Consider the following 21,889-nt stretch of genomic DNA (forward strand, 5'->3'; position numbering starts at 1 on the left):
CATTGAGAGTAAGGGGGCTGCGTGAGGATAAACAGGAAAACCTGAAACAGATTCTTTCAGAAGCTTTTGATTGTCTGGTGGGAAGGCCGGGGTCTAAGTTTGACTGGCAAATCGATAAAGTCTATCGCATTAACTCTTGGGTGGCAAAGCAGAAGCAGCTTCCTCGAGATATAGTTATATACCTCACTACAAGAGAGCTAAGAAACACGATATTACAAGAGTCTTATAACACTAAGCTCCGAATTGGGGGTCAGGATTTGACTGTTTTGAAAGAGATACCACCTCAAATGCTAAGAGCCAGGAGAGACTATGCTTTTTTAGTGGAAGAACTCAGAAACCGTCAGATACAGTACAGATGGGATGCACCATTTGGTATTATATTTACATTTGATAGGCAAAGACATTGTCTCAACTCAGTATGGAAAGCACAAGATTTTTATTACAATATTTTGAAGGCGGGACACCATGCACCATCTGGACCTGGAGAAAGACCACAAGAAGGACAAGACAGACAGCAAACCATACAACTACCAGATAAGATGGACCATATCTCCCCCCTAGAAGTGCAAGGTGTCATGGAACAAAGACCTAATCGTATGACTACTAGACGAATGGAAAAACAAGCTAAAAGGCAACAACCTCAACAATCACCGGCCATCGATCAAGGAGTTATAGTAACAAGTCCAGAAGCCGTGGGAGGAGCTAGGCCAAAGGTTAAACAGGCCATACAAGAGGCTGTAAAAAAGCTTCAGGTAACCAAAGATGACAACTAAGATTTTAACATGGAATGTCAATGGACTGAATTCTCCACAGAAGAGAAAGAAAATATTTCACTATCTTAAACAATTTAAGAATGACATAATTTGTTTGCAAGAAACTCATATTAAATCAACTGATCAAAAATATCTGATCAATCCAAAGCTTGGTCAACATTTTGTAACTTCTGCTATGGAAAAGAAAAATGGTATAGTTGTATACCTAAGAAAAGATATGAAAGCTGGATTAATTGAAGCAGATCCCGATGGAAGATATATCGCGTTAGATCTAATCCTAGAAGGGAAAAAGACATTGCTTCTGGGAATTTATGCTCCTAATCAACAGCAAAATGGATTCTATAGAAATCTTCATGCTAAATTAGTACAGTGGGATTATAGGTCTTGTATACTACTGGGTGACTGGAATGGCATTATAGATACCAAGAGAGACAAGAAGATTTCTCATCCAAACATCAAGATGTGAGCAAAGCTACCCAAATCCTTTTTTGATATGATGGACGACTTTGAACTGAGAGATATCTGGCGAGAAAGAAATGCAGAGGAATATGATTTTACCTTTTTTTCTGATAGGCATCAATCCTTCTCTAGGATTGACTTCATATTAACTACTAATGATTTGCTTTCTAGGGTGAAGAACACAAAGATTGCGGCTAGGGTCCTTTCGGATCATAACCCAGTCTGGATGGAATTGGGAGGGGTGGTACAGCAAGAAGGTCTTGGAGATTGAATGAAAATTTATTTAGATATGAAAAGTATATCAATGATTGTAAAAAATTGCTAACTGAATACTTTGTTTTTAACATGAATAAGGATACACCTATGGAATTTGTATGGGATGCAAGCAAAGCGTATATGAGAGGAGTATTGATAAATCTAAATAAATCACATAGACATAAACAAGGGGTAAAAAGAACAGAGTTGGAGGAGGAAATTAAGAAGAAAGAGCTGGAGTTGAATGAATCCAGGCGATACAAAGGTCAAGGAAGCAATTACCATATTAAAATCCCAATCTGATATGTTGATCTCTGACCAGGTAGCCACCAGTTTGTTATACGCAAAACACAATACTTTCTGTAATGCAAATAAACCTGGCAGGTGGTTAGCTTATCAGATTAGGAAAAAAAAAGAAAATTCGAAATATATCTAAATTGACCTACAAAGGGAAGGAGGTATTTCAACAGGATGAGATTCAAAAGGCATTTCGGGAATTTTTTACAGAGTTGTACAAGGGGGATAAAATTAATGGTTTAGATATAGACAAATACTTAGATAAAGAAAAAATACCCTTAGTTAAAGAAGAGTACAGGCAAAAACTGAATCAACCAATAACTTCGGGGGAAAATTTACAGGTAATTAAGCAGTTGAAGTCAGGGAAGGCACCAGGCACAGATGGCTTGACAGCGGCTTACTATAAAAACTTACAGTTGGAAATAGTAGAACCTCTTAGAGAATTATTTAATAAGATTCAAATGGAAGGTAAGGTACCTCCTTCATGGAAGACAGCCTTCATATCTTTGATACCCAAAGAAGATCAAGATACTACTCAACCAAAAAACTACAGAGCTATTTCATTACTTAATGTAGACTACAAAATTTTTACTAAAATACTAGCAAATAGGTTAATGCTGGTTATCCAACAATTGATACACGCTGATCAAACAGGTTTTATACAAGGGAGACAGATGAAAAGTAATAGATTAATTATTAATGCATTAGAATACTTGGGAAAGAACAATCAAATCCCTGCTGTGCTCATATTTCTGGATGCTGAGAAAGCCTTTGATCAAGTTAATTGGCAATTTTTGCTGAAGATATTGCAAAAAATGCAGATAGGAGATAGTTTTTTACAAGCAATCAAAGCAATATATCAACAGCAAACAGCTCAAATTATAGTCAATGGAATTTCAACAGAATCCTTTCAAATTGGAAAGGGTACAAGACAGGGCTGTCCTTTGTCCCCACTATTGTTTATTATAACTTTGGAAGTATTATTGAATAAAATACGGGGCTTGGAGGGCCTAAAAGGAATTAAGGTTAGGCAGCAAGAATACAGAGTGCGGGCCTTTGCGGATGATTTGGTCATAATATTGGAACATCCGCAGGAATCTAGTATGGTTTTAATGAATACGATTAACCAATATGGTCAAGTGTCAGGTTTTAAAATAAACTTAGGGAAAACGAAAATATTAGCCATAAATATGAACACTAAACAAAAGGAGGAATTAGGAGGAATGTTAGGATGTGAGGTAGTCAAAAAGGTTAAATATCTTGGAGTTAATATTTCAATCTCAAATGGGAAACTATACAAGTCTAATTACGAACCACTCTGGCATAATATACAGATAGAGAAAAAATGGGAGAAGTTACACTTATCTTTGCTGGGAAGAATCGCGGCAGTGAAAATGAATATCTTAGCAAAAAATTTATTTCTTTTCCAAATGTTACCTATACTTAAAAAAGATGAGAATCTTTTAGAATGGCAGAAGGGTATCAATACATTTGTATGGGCAGGAAAGAAGCCGAGAGTAAAGCTGAAAATAATGCAAGATACACGCGAGAGGGGAGGCTTGAAACTACCCAATTTAAAACTATATTATGATGCAGTGGTGTTGTCCGAAATTAGTGATTGGATCAATTTAACTACTAATAGGATACTGAACCTTGAGGGATATGATCTAGTATATGGTTGGTATGCTTACTTGTTATTTAACAAAAAACTGGACAAAAACTTTAAAAGTCATATTTTAAGAAATGCTTTACTGCGGGTTTGGAAAAAAATATCAACATAAATTAAATGATAAGATACCTATGTGGGCAATTCCTAGACATGCAATTGAAAATATAAATATAGCACAAAAACAGGATAGAATTACCTATAGACAGCTTCTTATTTTGGAAGGAGGGGCACTACAATTAAAATCCTTAGAGGTATTAAAAGAGGAGAGGGCAGTTCAAACATGGTTCCAGTATGGGCAATTACAGGCCAGATGGAAAATAGATCAAAAAATTGGTTTTGTCCAAATTGAGGACAACTTATTTAAACAAATAAGAGATCAAAGTTTAATGCATATAAAGAGGATATATAATGTATTAATACAGATAGATTCGGAAACAGAGTTAGTTAAAGCTTGTATGGTAAAGTGGGCTCAAAATATTGAAGAACCAATAATGTTGGATACATGGGAAAAAATTTGGGTAAGAAATGTGAAATTTACACAAGCTCAAAACCTGAGAGAAAATTTTTACAAGATGTTCTATAGATGGCATTTAGATCCTAAAAAGCTGGCTTCTATGTATCCGAATTTACAACCCAAATGTTGGAGATGTGGTTCTCTCGATGCTACCTATTTCCATATATGGTGGACTTGCCAAAAGGTTAAGGCATTTTGGATAAAAATATGGTGGATTATGCAAAATATCTTTAAAAGAAGGATAAAGTTTACTCCTCAGTTATTTTTGCTAGGTATAAGTACTGACTTTACAGTGGTAGAGACTAACTTGATCCTGCACTTAATAACGGCAGCAAGACTGTTGGTGGCGCAATATTGGAAGAAGGAAGACCTGCCTACAACTCAAGAATGGGCATTGAAAGTTACAAATTTAGCCGAGATGGCTAAAATATCGGCATATCTTAAAGATCACTCAAATGAGAGATATAAATGAGACTGGAAAAAATGGATTGACTATATACAAAATAAATATGGGACTAAGAAATTCCAGTTAGCCTATGCTTAAGGTCAGGAATGATTGAAATTGTTTAAAGTTAGCTTAGCAAGAAGAAGCTAAGATCAATGTAGAGATGTTATTAATTTTTTTATTTCTTTTTTCTCAATAGATTTTAGACTGTGTTTGTTAAAAATCTATACCGTGTACGGGTTCTGGGAAGTCGGGGGGGGGGGGAAGGAGGTGGGGGGTCGGGGGGGTCGGGTGGGGGGAGGGAGGGACATATATTAGGTTAGACACGATGTGTTAGATTTCAATGCAATGTGACTTCACATGTATACACATGTATGTTTTTCTTTAATTTTTCTTTAAAAATAGGATAAGCCAAGTACATCAACATATACTGGAAATACACCAAGGGGAGGAGGAGTAGGAAAGAAAAAGGATGGGTAGAGAGGGGTGGGAGAGAGGGTGGGGGGGAGGTGAAAAGGAAGGGGGGGAGCGGATTTGGAGAGAGGCGTGGCAGAGGGGGAGGGGAAGTAGGGTAGAGGGGGATGATGGAGGGAAGATAGAAAGTTGGAGGGTGGTGGAAGGAAGAGGTGTATGGAGAATGGAAGAGGTATATTTAAAAATTTAAAAAAAATGCAAGTAGAAAAATAGGAACCACTTTTGATGGGAAGTTAACAGCGTTCCCTGCGCCTTCAGCGTTTAGTCATGCCCAGCCACATGACTATGGAGACGTGTTCAGACAGTGCTGGCTCTTTGGCTTTGAAATGGAGATGAGCACCGCCCCCTAGTGTCAGGAACGACTAGCACGTATGTGCGAGGGGAATCTTTACCTTTACCGTTGTCATTTTGGCAATCCTATGTATTACTATATTTATGTATTTCTTTTGCTGCCTGCTCCCTGGAGTGCTTTATAAAAAGTCAGGTTAAAAACAAAAGCTTGCTGGTTTCCTGCAGACATTTCATTACCCTAACTAGGTAACTGTGAGCACTGATGATGTTACCAAGTTGGGTAATGAAATGTCTGCCAGAAATCAAGCAAGCTCAGAGAGCACCAAGGACCCCTTACAGTTTTTTTGGACCAGTGTTCAAAGTTACAATGGCTCCAAAAACCTAGGACCATTTTCCACACTTACAACCGTGGCAGCATTCCCATGATCACGTGATCAAAATTCAGACACTTTTAACTGACTCATACCTTTGACAGTTGCCGTGTCCTGGGGTCACAAAAGATCCCCTTTTGTGATCTTCTGACCAGCAAAGTCAATGGAGAAGCCAGATTCACTTAACAACTGTGTTACTAACTTAACAACTGCAAGAGTTCACTTAGCCACTATGGCAAGAAAGGTGGTAAAATGGGGCAAAACTCCCTTAACAACTGTCTTGCTTAGCAACATAAATGTTGGGCTCAATTGTGGACGTAAGTTGAGGACTACCTGTAGTTCTCCAAACAGTAAAGTGTGAAATGTGTACACATTATGTACAATGTGCCAGTCTGTAAGGATTGCCAATCGTAGTTTAAGAAAGTGAAGACGCTTGAAATGGAGTATTTAAAAAGGAAGCTTTTATTAAGTAGAAGGGAAAACCATTAAGTTCAAAGCAATGTCTGAATCTCCTTAGGCAATGCAAGTAGAATTAAAGCGGTAGAGACCCCTCCCATTAGTCAGAGTGTAGGTTTTAGCCAATACACAAGTATGAAAATGTTTCCTTTACCAGCTGCCCAGAGAGTTGTACATTCCCATGGCTATCTTCAGTTAGACATTAAAGTAAACCGTTCCACATGGCCATCGTAAACATTCCCCCAGAAGGTGAGGGGATCTCAAGGTGCTTCGGCACAAGGAAACCAGTTGTAAAATATCAGTTGTCACAGGCACTGCATCTTGGCATGAACCATTCTCTGTCTAGGTTTAGGTTTAGGTTTATTGGATTTATATGCCGCCCTTCTCCCAAGGACTAGAAGTTCTATGGTATTATTTGGGCGTTGCTAGTTTAGAGCAGGAGAAGGAAGGAAAAAGGATGGAGATCCATCTCATCAGCTCTTCTGCACGCTCTCTAACTGGAGATTCCATCAAATTTCTCTTTGCTTCCCCAGCTCATATGTACAAGACCATGGAACCCGAGACCGAGCGCACAATGGAGTTCTACAACGAGACACGCGTGGACGGCCTTCAGAAACGGACGGAGACTTCCCAAGAGATGGCAGAATATTTTGTAGGCCGCTTAGATTTCCTCAGCTACCGTCACACTGAGTTTGGCAAAAGAATCAAGAAACCAACCAAGAAGATGGCTATCACGGAAAGCAATGCCCGGCCAGTTTTGGTAAGAACAGCTCGTTGGCGGTATTCGGTCGATGCCCCATAGTCCTTCAGAGACAAGGCTTAGAAGATAGGAAGCACCCAGTAGGAAAAATGTGAGAAGAGGGTCTTTTGAGGAGGGGTATGGTTGTCATAGGTTTAACAGAGTGGTGTGCTGGCCGAGAGGTGGCGCTCTCGCCTCGCCATCAGGAGGTTGTGACTTTGATCTTAGGTGAACCTTTTTGCACTGAGTGCCAAAAAGGTTGTGTGGAAATGGCACAAGTGTGTGCTCTGGAAAAACTGAACTTCTGAATTCGAGCCCTTATGCGCGTCTGATGATCAACTGGCTGGCACACATGCACAGGATGGTTTTCGGCACTGCCACGTGCGCAAAGAGATCATTGTCAAGCTTCCGGGTTCTGCGCAATTGTCAATCAGTTGGCCAGCACTCATGTACACCCCAGTTTTCGGCATTGCTGCGCACTGAAGGGCAGTTGATTATCACGCCCGCGTGCATGCCGGGAACCTGGAAGACAAACAGGCAAGGCCGCGCGTGCTGGGCAACATGGCTCAACATGCCACTTTGGGCACAGGTGCCATAGATTCGCCATAAAAGCGCTGTGAAGCAGTATATAAGTCTAAGTGCTATTGCTATCTCCTATTTTCAGGAAGACTCATATACTGACCATAAAGTTGAATTATTGATGTGCCCAAATACCAGCATAGCGATCTAACTCTCTACAAACCATCCCAACCAACTCATTGTAATTATTGGTGGCTTAATACTACCTTATTCTCTTACATTTGCCTACTTTCTAGAAAATCACTGAGAGGTTCCACAGGAACCCAAGCAAACCAGCTGACGAAGATGTGGCCGAACGCATTTTTTTGATCTCGGAGGATAAGATCCTGCTGACCTACCATTGCAAGGAGAATTATATCACCCCTTCCAAGAGGGAGTTCAATAAGCATATCGATGTGGACAGCAAGGGAAACAAGATTATCATGAGCCGGGATATGTGCATCAGTTATCAGGTGAACGACGCATATGGTAGGCCCAGATCATGCTGGATCCAAGCTGGCATCAAGGGTGGGATTCAAAGGAATGGTTGCAAGACATAAATACACATAGTCCTCGATTTACGACCATGATTGAGATCAAAATTTATGTTGTTGAGCGAGACATTTGCTAAATGGGTTTTGCCCCATTATACGACTTTTCTTGCTACCATTGTTAAGTGAATCCCTGCAGCTATAACTGTCCGGCCTGCAGCGGCTCCTTTAAGAATCTTTGGCCTGCCACACTCTCTCTGTCTAGCTCAGTGTTTCTCAACCTTGGCAACTTGAAGATGTCCGGACTTCAACTCCCAGAATTCCCCAGCCAGCGAATGCTGGCTGGGGAATTCTGGGAGTTGAAGTCCGGACATCTTCAAGTTGCCAAGGTTGAGAAACACTGGTCTAGCTTCATCTTTAGTATGCCTTTTCATTAAGGGTGGGGGGAATAGCAAGGGGTGGAATGTGTTGTTTTCAGAACAAAAAAATCCTTTCTAGAAGCTCAAGGTTATTCTTTGTCTCCGCACCTCAGCACCTGACCGGAACCAGCCGGGTAGAGATGCCAGCGTGGAAGAAGAAGATTGGACCGTGGGATGGATTTGTGGGTATGGGGACAAGATTATGAACTTTCAACTGGGTGGGAATCCTAGGTAACTTCCAGAATTGGGATTCCCACAGATGTGCCAACATGTCTGTCTTATTAAATTGGAACTTTAGAGATAGCTCTGGCGTGGACTCTGATCTTATTCTGCATGATATTTGGAAAGCTGACATTTACATTAATAGCACGGTTATTAAGTGAATCTGGCTTCCCTGTCGACTTTGCTTGTCAGAAAGTCACAAAAGGGGGGAATCATATGACTCCGTCATAAATGTGAGTCAGTTGTCAAGTGTCTGAATTTCAATCCCATGACCGTGGGCAATGCTGCAATGGCCATAAGTGTGGAAAATGGTGACAAGTCCTTTTTTTCAGTGATGTTGTAACTTTGAACGGTCACTAAATGAACTGTTGTAAGTTGAGGACTATCTCTAGAAGTTCTGGTTGAATATCTGAAGGGAGCTGAATTTTCTTTAGGAAATAATACGGGTTGGTGGGATTCTTGTTGGCTTAGTTAAGAGCTCCCTCACTCCACTGTTGGAGACTCAAACTACAAGTAGTCCCTGACTTATAACAGTTTGTTTAGTGACCGTTCAAAGTTACAGCATCACTGAAAAAGTGACCACTATCGCACACTTAGGATCATTATATTATCAATACGGACACTGAAAATTCGGATGCTTGTCAACTGTCCCATATTTATGACAGTTGCAGTGTCTCAGGGTCATCCCCTTTTGTGACCTTCTGACCAGCCAAGTCCATGGGGAAGGCAGATTCATTTAACAACCATGTTTCTAACTTAACAACTGCAGTGATTCACTTAACAACCATGACAAGAAAATTCATAAAATGGGGCAAAATTCAGTGAACCAATGTCTCAGTTAGCAACAGAAATTTGGGGCTCAATTGTGGTCCTAAGTTGAGGACTACCTGTGTACAAGCAATCCTCAACTTACAACCGTTTGTTTAGCAACCATCCAAAGTTACAATGCCATTGAAAAAAATGACTTATAACCAAGGCAGCACCCTTACCAATTTAGGTGCTTAGCAATTGGCATATGTTTATAATTGTTGCAGCATTCCAGGCTCATGTGGTCCCCATTCATGACCTCCCCGGATGGGAAAGCAAAGTCAACGGGGAAAGCCAGACTTGCATAAGAACCACATGATTCGCTTAATGGAGTGATTCGCTCAACAACCTTAGCAAAAAAGGTTGCAATAATGAGCATAACCGACTTAACTTCATCCAGGATGGGTCGTGGTTGTCCCAAAGGTGCTTTTTTAAGATGCAATTGGATTTTATTTTTTGTTGTTGTTCCTTGTTGAAGACGTTTCACTTCTCATCCAAGAAGTTTCTTCAGCTCTGACTGGATGGGAAGGGAAGGATTTACACTCCTGGCAGACAGCTGGTGATTTTCATCCTTTTAGGAGTTGTTGAGGCAACTTGGAGGTTTTTCTGTGTCCTCAGGGTCACCTCAGTGATGCAAATGGATGTGGACCTTCTTTGGAACTGTTGAAAGGACTCAATTCTAGATGCAGTCTTCTATTCCCCACCATCCAGTCAGAGCTGAAGAAGCTTCTTGGATGCGAAGCAAAACTTCTTCAAAGAATAACCAGAAAGTCCAGTTGCCTCTTGAAAAAAGCACCTTTGGAATTGCCTTCTGCCCTGGGAATTGTAAAACAATGGCATGAATCCATAGAATAGTAAAACAATGAATTCAAATCGGTGGACAGAATTTTATCAGTCACTGCTTTGAGGTTCTGGAGTAGATAAGTATAGATAAACCACAATTTACAAGTCATAAAACATTTCTTCCCTTCAATACCACCAAGCTAGATGTTTCCTGTTTCAAGAAACAGAGTAAAGCAGATGTTGGCCTTTGTGTATCTAGTGGTTAACTACTCCGTTTTGTCATGGCTGAGCAAGTATAGAAAGGACAAGCAAAATCTGGGTTTTCCCCTGTACAGTGTGGTACCTTGTACTTGGGGTAGACCTCGACTTACAACACTTTACTTACTGACCATTCAAAGTTACAACAGCCCTGAACAAAGTGACTTATGACTGTTCTTCACACTTACGACCGTTACAGAATCTCCATGGTGAAGAATGGTTGCAGGAACTGGGCACATGGCTAGTCTAGTGTAGAGAAGGACCAGAGGAGACATGATAGCAGTCTTCCAATATTTGAGGGGCTCCACAGAGAGGAGGGGGTCAAGCTATTTTCCAAAGCACCTGAAGGCCAGACAAGGAATAATGGATGGAAACTGACCAAGGAGAGATTCAACCTGGAAATGACAGTGAGCACAATCAACCCGTGGAACAGAAGTTGCCTTCAGAAGTTGTGGAAGCTTTATCACTGGAGGCTTTCAAGAAGAGACTGGACTGCCATTTGTCAGAAATGGTATAGGGTCTCCTGCTTGGGCAGGAGGTTGGGATAGATGACCTACAAGGTCCCTTCCAACTTTGGTATTCTGTTATAGTCACATGATCAAAATCCATTTGGCAACTGACTATTCTTCCCCACATGAAGCCTTATATAAATGCTATTGCTATTGTCCTTCCTTCCTTCCTTCCTTCCTTCCTTCCTTCCTTCTTTCCTGTGCAGTGGTTAGAATGCAGTATTGCAGGCTAACACTGCTGACTGCCAACAGTTTAATCTTGACTGGCTCGGGTTGACTCAGCCTTCCATCCTTCCGAGGTGGGTAAAATGAGGATCCAGATTATTGGGGACAAGAGGCTGATTCTGTAAACCGCTTAGAGAGGGCTGTAAAACCACTGTGAACTAGTATATGTCTAAGTGCCATTGCCCTTCCTTCCTTCCTTCCTTCCTTCCTTCCTTCCTTCCTTCCTTCCTTTCTTCCTGCCTTCCATCCATCCATCCATCCATCCATCCATCCATCCATGACATGCAGTGGTTAGAATGTAGCATTCTGCCCACTGCCAGTAGTTCGATCCTGACCAGCTCAAGGTTGACTCAGCCTTCCATCCTTCCGAGGTGGGTAAAATGAGGACCCAGATTGTTGGGGGCAAGAGGCTGACTCTGTAAACCACTTAGAGAGGGCTGTAAAAGCACTGTGATGCAATATACTGTATGTCTAAGTGCTATTCCTTCCTTCCATCTTTCCTTCCTTCCTTCCTTCCTTCCTTCCTTCCTTCCTTCCTTCCTTCCTTCCTTCCTTCCTTCCTTGTGGTTAGAGTGCACAATTCTACACACTGCCAATAGTTTGAATCTCACAAGGCTCAAAGTTGAAGGTTGAGCCATCCTTCCGTCCTTCCAAGGTGGGTGAAATGAGGACCCAGACTGTTGTGGGCAAGAGGCTGATTCTGTAAACCACTTAGAGAGGACTGTAAAATCACTATGAAGCAGTATGTAAATCTAAGCGCTATTGCTATGTTCCTTCCTTCCTTCCTTCCTTCCTTCCTTCCTTCCTTCCTTCCTTCCTTCCTTCCTTCCTTCCTTCCTTCCTTCCTATTAGAATGCAGTATTGCAGGCTAACTCTGACCACTGCCAGGAATTCGAATCTCATCAGGCTCAAGGTTGCCTCAGCCTTCCATCCTTCCGAGGTGGGTAAAATGAGGACCCAGATTGTTGGGGGCAAATAGGCTGACTCTGTAAACCACTTAGAGAGGGCTGTAAAGCACTGTGAAGCAATATATAAGTGCTATTGCTATTCTTTCCCACATGAAGCAGTATATAAGTCTAAGGGCTATTGCTATACAAGGGTCACTTTGGTGTAATCTTAAGGCATCAAGCTAAAATCCTGCAGACCGTGAATTTTAGACCTAATTGAATGGGCAGGAAAAAATGTAGAAGATACATTTTATGAGCAAATGGAATATAAATGTGGGGATCATTTCTGGAAAGGAGAAAACAGTCCAGCAATCCCAGGAGCACTGAGTAGGTTGTTCTCCCCGTCGGCAAATGGCTAACCTGCTTCTGAAGCTGCTTTGAATCTACTTTGCTCAATCTACTTTAAGGTTCCTAAATCTACTTTTGGGTCCGTTTTGTTCTCAGGCGGGGCCTGTGGAGAAAGAAAAGAAATTGTTCCATCTCTATGAAATGCTGATGCAGCTAATCGAAGATGAGAAACGCTCCCGGCATCTAGTGTGGGAATCTGAGATAGAGGTACCAGTGGGGGGAGAATATTTTATTATTGCTGGTGGATGGTGTACAGAGTCCTGCCTTCTGGTAAGCCTCTCCGGTTGAATGCAGCTGCCTCACCCACTTTCCCTGGCTACCCTATGTTTGCACGCATAAATAGAGAAGTAGTTGCGTCTTGCTTCATGCTCCTTAATTACATCAAGGGCTCCTTAATTACCCCTTGATGTTAGTTCCTGTTTTCTGAAGGAAGAATCTGCAATCCTAAACTTCTTCCGATCATGTTCTGATCGAGGCTTCACCAAATCCCGAAGCAGACTCCTTGTCCCGACAAAACCCCTTTTTATGAAGCTCATGTAAATTCCTTTCATTCTCATCCAGCCAATAGTCTTTCAAGGGTGAATTTTACAACCACAGACCTTATCAGGCTTGGAGAGCTGCCAGGCCGTATCTTCCATACGTAAGGCTGTACAAGAAATACTTGGCAAGGAGTCTCTGAGAGTCACAAACAAATCTTCACAGTAATTAAACGAACATATTGTCTCCTGCAAACTCCACTCCCCTTTCACTCCTCTTTATTCCCTATGGGAAGGGCCATTAACTGTCCAGCTGTGCCTTTACTCCCAAGTTGGCCCTTATTCCTTAGCCGTTCCCTTCTCTTGGCAGCTCTGCACATGTGCACATCGGGAACAGGCTCCAGCTGTTCTTCTGCCCCACTGATGTCTGACTCGAAAAGCAGCTGATAACTGTCAGATGCCACCTCTCTGCCTCCGATGGAGAGCCCTCATCAGAGCCCTTCCCCATCCTACAGGATTGGCCCATGTTCCTCCCCAACCTCCTCGCTGTTTGAGTCTGCCACCAGCTCCACTGGCAGGCCACAACAGATCATTCCTTCTTTCCAATCATATGCCTTCCCCATCCCACTCCCATTTAACTTCTAATCCCAAGTGTCAATGGAGATTCTCAGTCCTCCAGGTCATGGTTGTCCCAAAGGTGTTTTTTTCAAGAGGCAACTGGACTTCCTTGTTTTTTCTTTGAAGACGTTTCACTTCTTATTCGAGAAGCTTCTTCAGCTCTGACAGGATGGTGGGGAATGGAAGAATTTATATTCCTTGCAGACAGCTGGTCATTTGCGTCCTTTTAGTGAATCTTTTAGGCCAACTGGAAGTTTATCTGTGTCCTCGGGATCAGCTGAGTAGTGCAAATGGCTGCAGAGCCTCTAATGTGTAATATTTTAGCACAGAGGTCTATAAATTTGGCAATTTTATGTCCACAAGTCTTAAGCATCTATGCTGGCTGGAAAGCTCTGGGAATTGCCAATTTTGGAAAGCCCTGTTTAGCATAATACACTTGTGCAGTTCCAAATTCCTTTCTCTGAAAGAGTGAAATAGAAGAGAATATCTGTAGCTCAGACTTGAACTGTGGGATTCTTGATGCTCTCTGAGCTTGGTGGTTTTCTTTCAAATGTTTCATTAACAAAATAGGTGGCATCATCAATGCTTTGTAATGAAACATCTGCAAGAAAACCACCAAGCTCAGAGAGCACCAAGTTCCCCAGGTGTACATAAAACAAGAAAAGACGATTAAACTTTCCTGACCATTTTGCATTCCATATATGTAAATGTTGGGAGTTATTCTCAGCCATCGTAATGGAGGGTTTTTATTCCAATGTGGGTGGAAGCTAAAAAAATGAGCTGTTAAAGATTGCAAATGGACATCTAGTTTCACAGGGTATGATGCTTTCAAAATATGGCCCTAAGGTATATGAAGGCAAATATAGGTGTCTCAGGATAATGTTGCAGGATCCAATCTGGATCGGTCATCAGGACCAGAGGTTTTGCCTTCCAAGCTTCAGAGTTTATGAGTTTTTGGACTTGTGCTGGAGCCCATCCTCAGGAAACTTCTCTCTAGCACAGTGTTTCTCAACCTTGGCTACTTGAAGATGTCTGGACTTCAACTCCCAGAATTCCCCAGCCAGCGAATGCCAACTGGAATGCTGGCTGGGTAATTCTGGGAGTTGAAGTCCAGACATCTTCAAGTGGCCAAGGCTGAGAAACATTGCTCTAGCAGAATGTGTGCATTCTAACATTCTCTGCTAGAGAGAAGTTCCCTGAGAATGAGCCCAGCACTTGTCCGAAAGCTCAGAAGACTAAACCTCTCATCCTGGTGACCGGCCCAGATTGGATCCTGCATTATGTCTTTGTTGATTGCAAGGAGATAGTATGGGCTCTAGTATAGTCCAGTTTATCAAAATCTCAAAATGCATGGGAGGAGAGTTTTACAGAGTTTTTCTTTACGAACTGAGTGGGATGGATGACGATGGGGAAGCAAAGGAGGGAATGACAGGGAGACAGGAACCAGAGGTGTCAAACCATAACAAAACAGCTGACTATGGGCGAGCTGTGAGAAAGGAATACTAAAAGGAGCCAAACCTTTGAGCCATTCTCAGAACACCAGAAAGGAACCGGATTGGACATTAATAGACTGTTCAGAGAGAGAAAGCTGAGGAAGAAGTGAAAACTATAGGCTTTGTGTGGGAACATATCAGATCCGGCTTTGCTTCTGCTTTAGCCACTTAACCTTTCACTTCAATCATGGAGTCGAGAGTCTCTCTTTCTTAAGTCCCTAGCCGGGCCAGCTTGACAAACTGGTTTTCCTACACCTGCAGAAGTGGAATGAGATGGTCTTTGGGGTGCTTTCCATGGTCAACCATCTATCTCTGATATCTCCATCCCACCCAAAGGTCCTGGAACTTCTGAGGATTCGAGGAGAGGAAGAAACTGCTAGCAAACTGAGCGTCTCCATTTATGACACAGAAAGGAACGAGAAGAGTAAAGAACATCGTGAAACCATAGTAAGCTGGAGGTTCTTTGGGATTGAATCTACACAGTATTTATTATCCTTGGAAATGACCAAAACTATAGAGGGAATTAGGGGTTGAAATATAGGAATTCTTGGCATCTTAATTGTCATCCCAAGGTTCTTGAGAAGGTCAGTAGAACCATGTCATAAGGACAGGCAACATTTGTGTGTCCAAGAACAATAAATACCTCCCCAAGTTCTGGATGTAGCACAAAGTCGTAATGATATTGCAGGAGGAATCGGAGTGAAAAACCTGAATTCCCCAATTTTTCTGGTGGTTTTTAAGAGGAAAATGGGAAGGAGAATTCTTTGGAAGGCAAACCACCTTTCCTCATTAACCCATTAGAATTAATTTTTACACCTAGCCCCAGGGGTGCTGTCTTACCACAAATATCAGGGTGCTTCCCAGTTTTGAACGTTGAATATTTCAGGAATATTCTCTTTCCCAAGTGCCATAAATGTACAACGTTTTCTGTGCCCTGCACAGCCTCAACTCCTGAACAGTTTTGTGCATCTGGGATGGCTCAGGAATTCTGGGAGTTGAAATCCACAAGTCATAAAGTTTCCATTGTTCCACGCGTCTGCTGTAGAGCGTAGGGAAAATGATCTTGAGGGAGATACATAGGACTTGGTACTTGGGCAAAAGGAACTGAAGGCTTTTTAAAAAAAGTCTAAACAACAACAAGAAGAAGGGGCCAAGACAAAGACTTCTCTAAAATACTGTACCATTTTTGTCCGAGATGGTATAAAGCAGGGGTGTCAAACTCAATTTCATTAAGGGCTGCATCAGAGCTGTGGTTGACCTCAAGGGGCTGGGCGGGCATGGCCGACTGGGTGGGTATCAGAGGTGGTATTCAGCAGGTTCTGACCGGTTCTGGAGAACTGTTAGCGGAAATTTTGAGTAGTTTGCAGAATCAGTAAATACCACCTGTGGCTGGCCATGCCCCCATCTATTCTCTGCCTCCCGAGTCCCAGCTGATCGCGAGGAAATGGGGATTTTGCAGTATCCTTCCCCTGCCACACCCACCAAGCCATGCCAACAGGACCGGTAGTAAAAACTTTTGAATCCCACCACTGATGGGTGTGGCCAACTGGGTGGGCGTTGCTAGCTTAACAGCACTCCCCAACCTGCTGGAATGTTTCCTCTTTGCACTGGTTTGACTGGGTCAAAGCAACGTAGGTAAACCAGGCCGAAGCAATGTGGGTTGGCCCTTTATACTTTCCAGGATGGCCCCACAGGCCGGATCCAACCACATTGCAGGCCAGATCTGACCACATTGTAGGACTGGTCCAACCACATTGCGGGATGGATCCGGCTCGCGGGCCTTGTGTTTGACACCCCTGGAATAAAGTCTCTTGCCTTGGGCAGAAGGTTGGACTAGAACAGTGGTTCTCAACCTTTTCTTTGCCATGGAGCTCCTTTGAACACCTTTTGTGGCCACCAACCATGGTCACAGACCCTCATGATTTAAATCATGACATTTCTTCAAATCTTCGTGGACCCTCTGTGATGACATCGTGGTCCCCCAGGGGTCTGTGGACCACAGGTTGAGAACCACTGGACTAGAGATCCTCCAAGGTTCCTTCTAGCTGGAGGATTCTATGATCGATGATTCTATAAGAAGGAAGAGAAGGTGTACCCTAATCAGCCTTGCAAGATTCTGTTATTTATAGCCAGTCTCAATAAAATAAGTTTTTGCCTTTCTCTGGAATTGATTTCACGATCTAGTCTACCCAGTGAGGCTGCCATGAAGCTCCCCATCAAGCATATCGGTCTGTCCCCTTTCTCTCCAGGAGCGCCTACAGCAAGAGGAGCGCCAGCGCCAAGTGGAACAGGAGCTGGACTATCTGGCACCTTTCCTGATTCAAGTGGGAGGCGTTGAGAAGATGACCAAGTGGCTCGCTTTGCGCCTGAAAGAAGACTGCCTGAATGATTTCAAGCATCGTCTCGTTGACAAGGCCAACCTCATCCAAGCACGATTTGAGAAGGTACCTAGGCAGTCATTGGACCTCTGGCTCTCCGTAGCCCAAACCAAGAGTTGGCTTGCCCTGGATAGGCCTTTCTATGGATCCAACTGTTCTCCAGGGGTTCTTGCTGTTGTCTCTGTAAAACATCCTTGGCCTACTGGAACCATTAAGACCAAAGTTTGCAGTCTTCACTAGCTATTCTCGGTGGAAGGAGAAGGCTGGGCTATGGACGTATGGCAACAACAAGGGGGTTCCCCAAAGCTTCATGCTGCTGCTCAGGTTCCATCCGTCTGATTCCATTTCTTTGTCTTCTCAACTGATGGCACACAGGTTCTATACAGGGATGTCTGCAGGAGATGGTCAAAAAAGTCAAAATGGTGGCAGTGTCATTGAGATGAAAGCTCTGTCTTTTATTTTAAGTTGGAACTTGAATTGCATTTCTACTTTTCTTTTTTTTTCTTTTTGCCAAACTCTGCATATATTTTGATTCAAGCTGTTTTGAGTCCATCAGTGTTATCTAGAGAGCTGACGGTGGAGATCGTGATTCTTTGGGCCACCATTAAACTTTCTTCTTAGATTGAATCCTTGTTACCGACATGAGTTAAGCCCAAGCCAATACATCTATTTCAGTGATAGGTTTTGGTCGGTACGGCCTGGTACGGCTGTGTTGGTAGTAGTCAGGCGGTGCAACCAGTGGTGAGTTCCGGATCCCGCTGCAACTGGTACGGTGCAACGGGGCTGGACATCTACCACATGCACGCATGCAGCATGCACGCAGCACACGCCTGCATACCTATTGCCCGCGACGCTCCAGCTGCTTGGCAGAGCGTCATGCAGATGCTGTACACTCCGTGCGTGGAAGCCCTGATTGGCTCAAATACAGGTAAGGAGGGTGGGCGGGTGGGTAGGCCCTCCAGAGCACCGTACTGGAACGGTACTGGTGCTCCCAACAGGCAGCGGTACGCCCGTACCTGGGCATACCGGTCATATTCCACCACTGTTACGGTGGCTCGTTTGGCCCACTCACCCATCCGCATTCCTTACCTGTTTTTAAGGTAACCAGGCCAATTGCACACGCATGCACAGTGTGTGGTGCCTGCACAACCTCCAACGCCTCCGACAAGCAGCTAGGCATCACAGGGGTGGTGGAGTACACAGGCGTGCACCGTGCACGTCAGGTGCATGCACAGCGCACATCTGGCGCATGCATGAATGGATCCCGAGCATCGTACTGGTAGCAAAGGTAAGAGCAACCCACCACTGATCTATTTCCTCCTTCTTGATGGCTACTGGATTACATGCTCACAACCATTGTCTTTTGTTCATGGAGTAGATTTACCTGTAGTGTAAACCCAGCCGTTTTTTTCTCTCTTTGCGTAGGAAACTCAAGAACTGCAGAAGAAGCAGCAGTGGTACCAGCAGAACCAACTCAACATGACCTTGGAGGATGAAGACGCCTACCTGAACTACTGCTCAGAGGCCATGTTTCGCATCCGCATTTTGGAGCTCCGTCTCAGCAGGTATTGTGGGAATGGGACTTAAGCCCAGGCAATGTAGGGATAAAAGTAAAATTCTGGGTCATTGAAACAAATCTCACCAGGCTCAAGGTCGACTCCGCCTTCCATCCTTCTGAGGTGGGTAAAATGAGGACCCAGATTGTTGGGAGCAATAGGCTGATTCTGTAAACCGCTTAGAGAGGGCTTTAAAAACACTGTGAAGCAGTATATAAGTCTAAGTGGTATTGCTACCTTCCTTCTTTCCCTCCCTCCCTCGTAGTTAGAATGCAGTGTTGCAGGCTAACTCTGCCCAATGCCAGCAGTTCAATCCTGACTGACTGGCTCAAGAATGACTCAGCCTTCCATCCTTCCGAGGTTGGGAAAATGAGGATCCAGATTGTTGGGGGAAATAGGGCTGACTCTGTAAATCACTTAGAGAGGGCTGGAAAGTGATATATAAGTCTAAGTGCTATTGCTATTTTCCTTCCTTCCTTCCTCCCTTCCCTTCCCTTCCTCTGCACAATGATTAGAACGCAGTGTTTCAGGCTAACTCTACCCATTGCCAATAGTTTGAATCTTACTAGGCTCAAGGTTGACTCAGCCTTCCCTCCTTCCGAGTTGGGTTAAATAAGGACCCAGATTGTTGGGGGCAAGAGACTGACTCTGTAAACCACTTGGAGAGGGCTGCAAATCACTGTAAACTGGTATATAAGTCTAAGTGCTATTGCTATTATGGTAAAGCAAAAAATTGCGATCTGTTGTTAATACCTTATTCTACTGCAACAGAGAGACTCGGAAGTCAATGCTTCTTTTTCTTTCTCACTTTTCTTTCCTCTTTTCCTTTCCCCTTCATTGTCCTCTTATTTGCTTTTGTATTATTTTATAATACTTTTTATAACCTAATAAAAATGTATTCTGGAGCAGCGCTAGTAACTCACAATTAGTGGAATTAGAACAGTAATTGCTTGTCTTTTTTCACCAGGCATAAGGAAAGAGCACCGCTGAAATACATAGCATTGGAAGAGAAACTTTCCAAAGATCCCCGTCTCTGCGAACATCTCAAGTTTTATGTTTAATTCTTCTGTGAATCATTGCTGGGAAGTGCTCCTCAAAAGCCAGGTGAATGTAATGAAACTTCTGAATAGCTTTGAAGAGCCTTTCATTTTTCTCAGGCCACTTTTTTCCTCTTCATAAACTTTTGCAATGTTCTGGTAAGAAAGCACCAAAGAGAAGGAACTTGAATTCTTTGAACCTCTCAATGGAACAACTCTGGGTTTGGATAGCTAGATATATGGGTGAAAGATAACAAGACTCTCAGATGATTGTTTCTTCTTCTTCTTCTTCTTCTTCTTCTTCTTCTTCTTCTTCTTCTTCTTCTTCTTCTTCTTCTCCGTCTTCTCCTCCTCCTCCTCCTCCTCCTCCTCCTCCTTTTTCTCCTCCTCCATATTTTGGGCCATGTTCTACTTCTTTTTCACTCTGCTAAATTGTTGTACTTCCTACTCACAGTGAAAGGAAGCCATGCGGTCTGTATTCAGTGGGATCAAAGAGTACTTTGGACTATGAGATGTCTTAATTCTTCCCATCTCATTTTAAACGATTTTGTAAGGTTTTACAACAATAAATTGAATATCAAATTTAAATTCAAAGTATTCCGCTTCCCTTCCTTTAAAATTTAAAAGAAATCACTGTCTGAATTCTGGGAACCTTCCTTCCGCTACTACTAGTTACTACTAGTTACTACTAGTTCTACGTGAACAGCTGTGGTGTCACTGAAGCAAGATAGGACAAACTCATGAATGATTAGAGCATCCTAAAACCCTCCTAGGTGTGCAGGCTAAAAAGAACACTGTAGGGAGAGTGAGCCGGACACCAGCAGTGAGTTGTTCCTGGATGCCCGGCACCGAAGAGTTAATAGACGTCAGGAGCAGTTGCGCAAGTACAGGAGGTAATTGCGCTCAGTTGATTGTCATTAGGCTCCTCTCCAGACTATAAAAGGACTGCTTGTGCACACGCCCCTCTTACAGAAGTCAATGCAGGAACTAATGTCGGAGAACATTACTGTGAGCTTGGCAGGCTGGATTGCTGCCAGGGTTTATCTGTGCTGGATTGCTGCCCAAGCTTGTCTATGCCGGTTTGCTGCCAAGGATCTGTCTGTCTGTTAATTAAATGCCATAACATATCTTTAGCTCGGAGTGTGTGTTGGTGTGGGACGAGGGGGGGGGGGTCAGAACAGTTTCATATTGGGTGTCACCCATCCCAAAGGCTGACTTCAACATGAGTCCGCCTTCTGACAACCTTTTGTGGGCTTCCAGTTCAAATGGAGAAATTAGGGGTGTCTTTCCAATAGATGGATTTCGGTATTGCTCAGCGATGTCTCTAGCTAAATGTGCAGATTAATGACTTCTGCAACACACACATTATTAATGTTGCTTTATTAATTCACTTTTTTTTCCTGGTTGCAGGTTCATGGTCATACAAAAAAAAATGTAGATATTTTGACAATGTTTCAAAGTGTGTTGTAACCTTTATCTTTCTAAACGTACCTTGTAAGTTTCCTCCCAAACATTATCTCCATAATCATTCATTTCTTCATTCATTCATCCATCTATCCATTCATTCATTTAGTCACCCAGCTCACTCAATTGACTCCGAGTGGCTTATATTTCTAAAATATTTCTAAATATTTCTAAAATTGTAGAACAATTAAAATAATTAATTCAAAACACTAAGACAATAAAAACATCCCAGAAATAAATACAAAACAGCAGCTGAGATAATTAATCAACTAACAGTAAAGTCCAGGTCTATTAACATAGTCCGAGCCCCAGATTGAGTATATAGTATAGGAAGGCTTTTAGAGCCTTTCAAAGGGTAAATGCAATTTCCAAGGGGGGGGATATTCCACAGAGTGGGGGCCACTTCAAAAAAAGCCCATTTTCTAGTCCCTGCCAGCTGGCACTCTTTGGCTGACAGGATCCGGAGCAATGGTGGGATTCAAAAAATGTACTGCCGGTTCTGTGGGTATGGTTTTGTGGGCATGGCTTGGTGGGCATGGCAGGGGAAGGATACTGTA

The 21,889-nt window shown here is 42.9% G+C and overlaps 1 protein-coding gene across 1 annotated transcript in view; it reads left to right on the forward strand.

Annotated features, from left to right (window-relative positions):
• The window catches only part of DRC7 (dynein regulatory complex subunit 7), a 44,331-nt gene extending 24,210 nt beyond the window's left edge, over positions 1 to 20,121 (forward strand). Inside the window, exons 12-18 of the mRNA XM_032231090.1 lie at positions 6,538 to 6,764; positions 7,559 to 7,774; positions 12,407 to 12,517; positions 15,234 to 15,344; positions 17,147 to 17,341; positions 18,701 to 18,840; positions 19,799 to 20,121. Coding sequence (XP_032086981.1) covers positions 6,538 to 6,764; positions 7,559 to 7,774; positions 12,407 to 12,517; positions 15,234 to 15,344; positions 17,147 to 17,341; positions 18,701 to 18,840; positions 19,799 to 19,892 — 1,094 coding nt within the window. The 3' untranslated portion in view covers positions 19,893 to 20,121. The remainder of the gene's footprint in view (positions 1 to 6,537; positions 6,765 to 7,558; positions 7,775 to 12,406; positions 12,518 to 15,233; positions 15,345 to 17,146; positions 17,342 to 18,700; positions 18,841 to 19,798) is intronic.
• Positions 20,122 to 21,889: the final 1,768 nt, after the last annotated feature.

This window comes from Thamnophis elegans, chromosome 14 (genome assembly GCF_009769535.1).
Source record: "Thamnophis elegans isolate rThaEle1 chromosome 14, rThaEle1.pri, whole genome shotgun sequence".
Classification (NCBI taxonomy): Eukaryota; Metazoa; Chordata; class Lepidosauria; order Squamata; family Colubridae; genus Thamnophis; species Thamnophis elegans.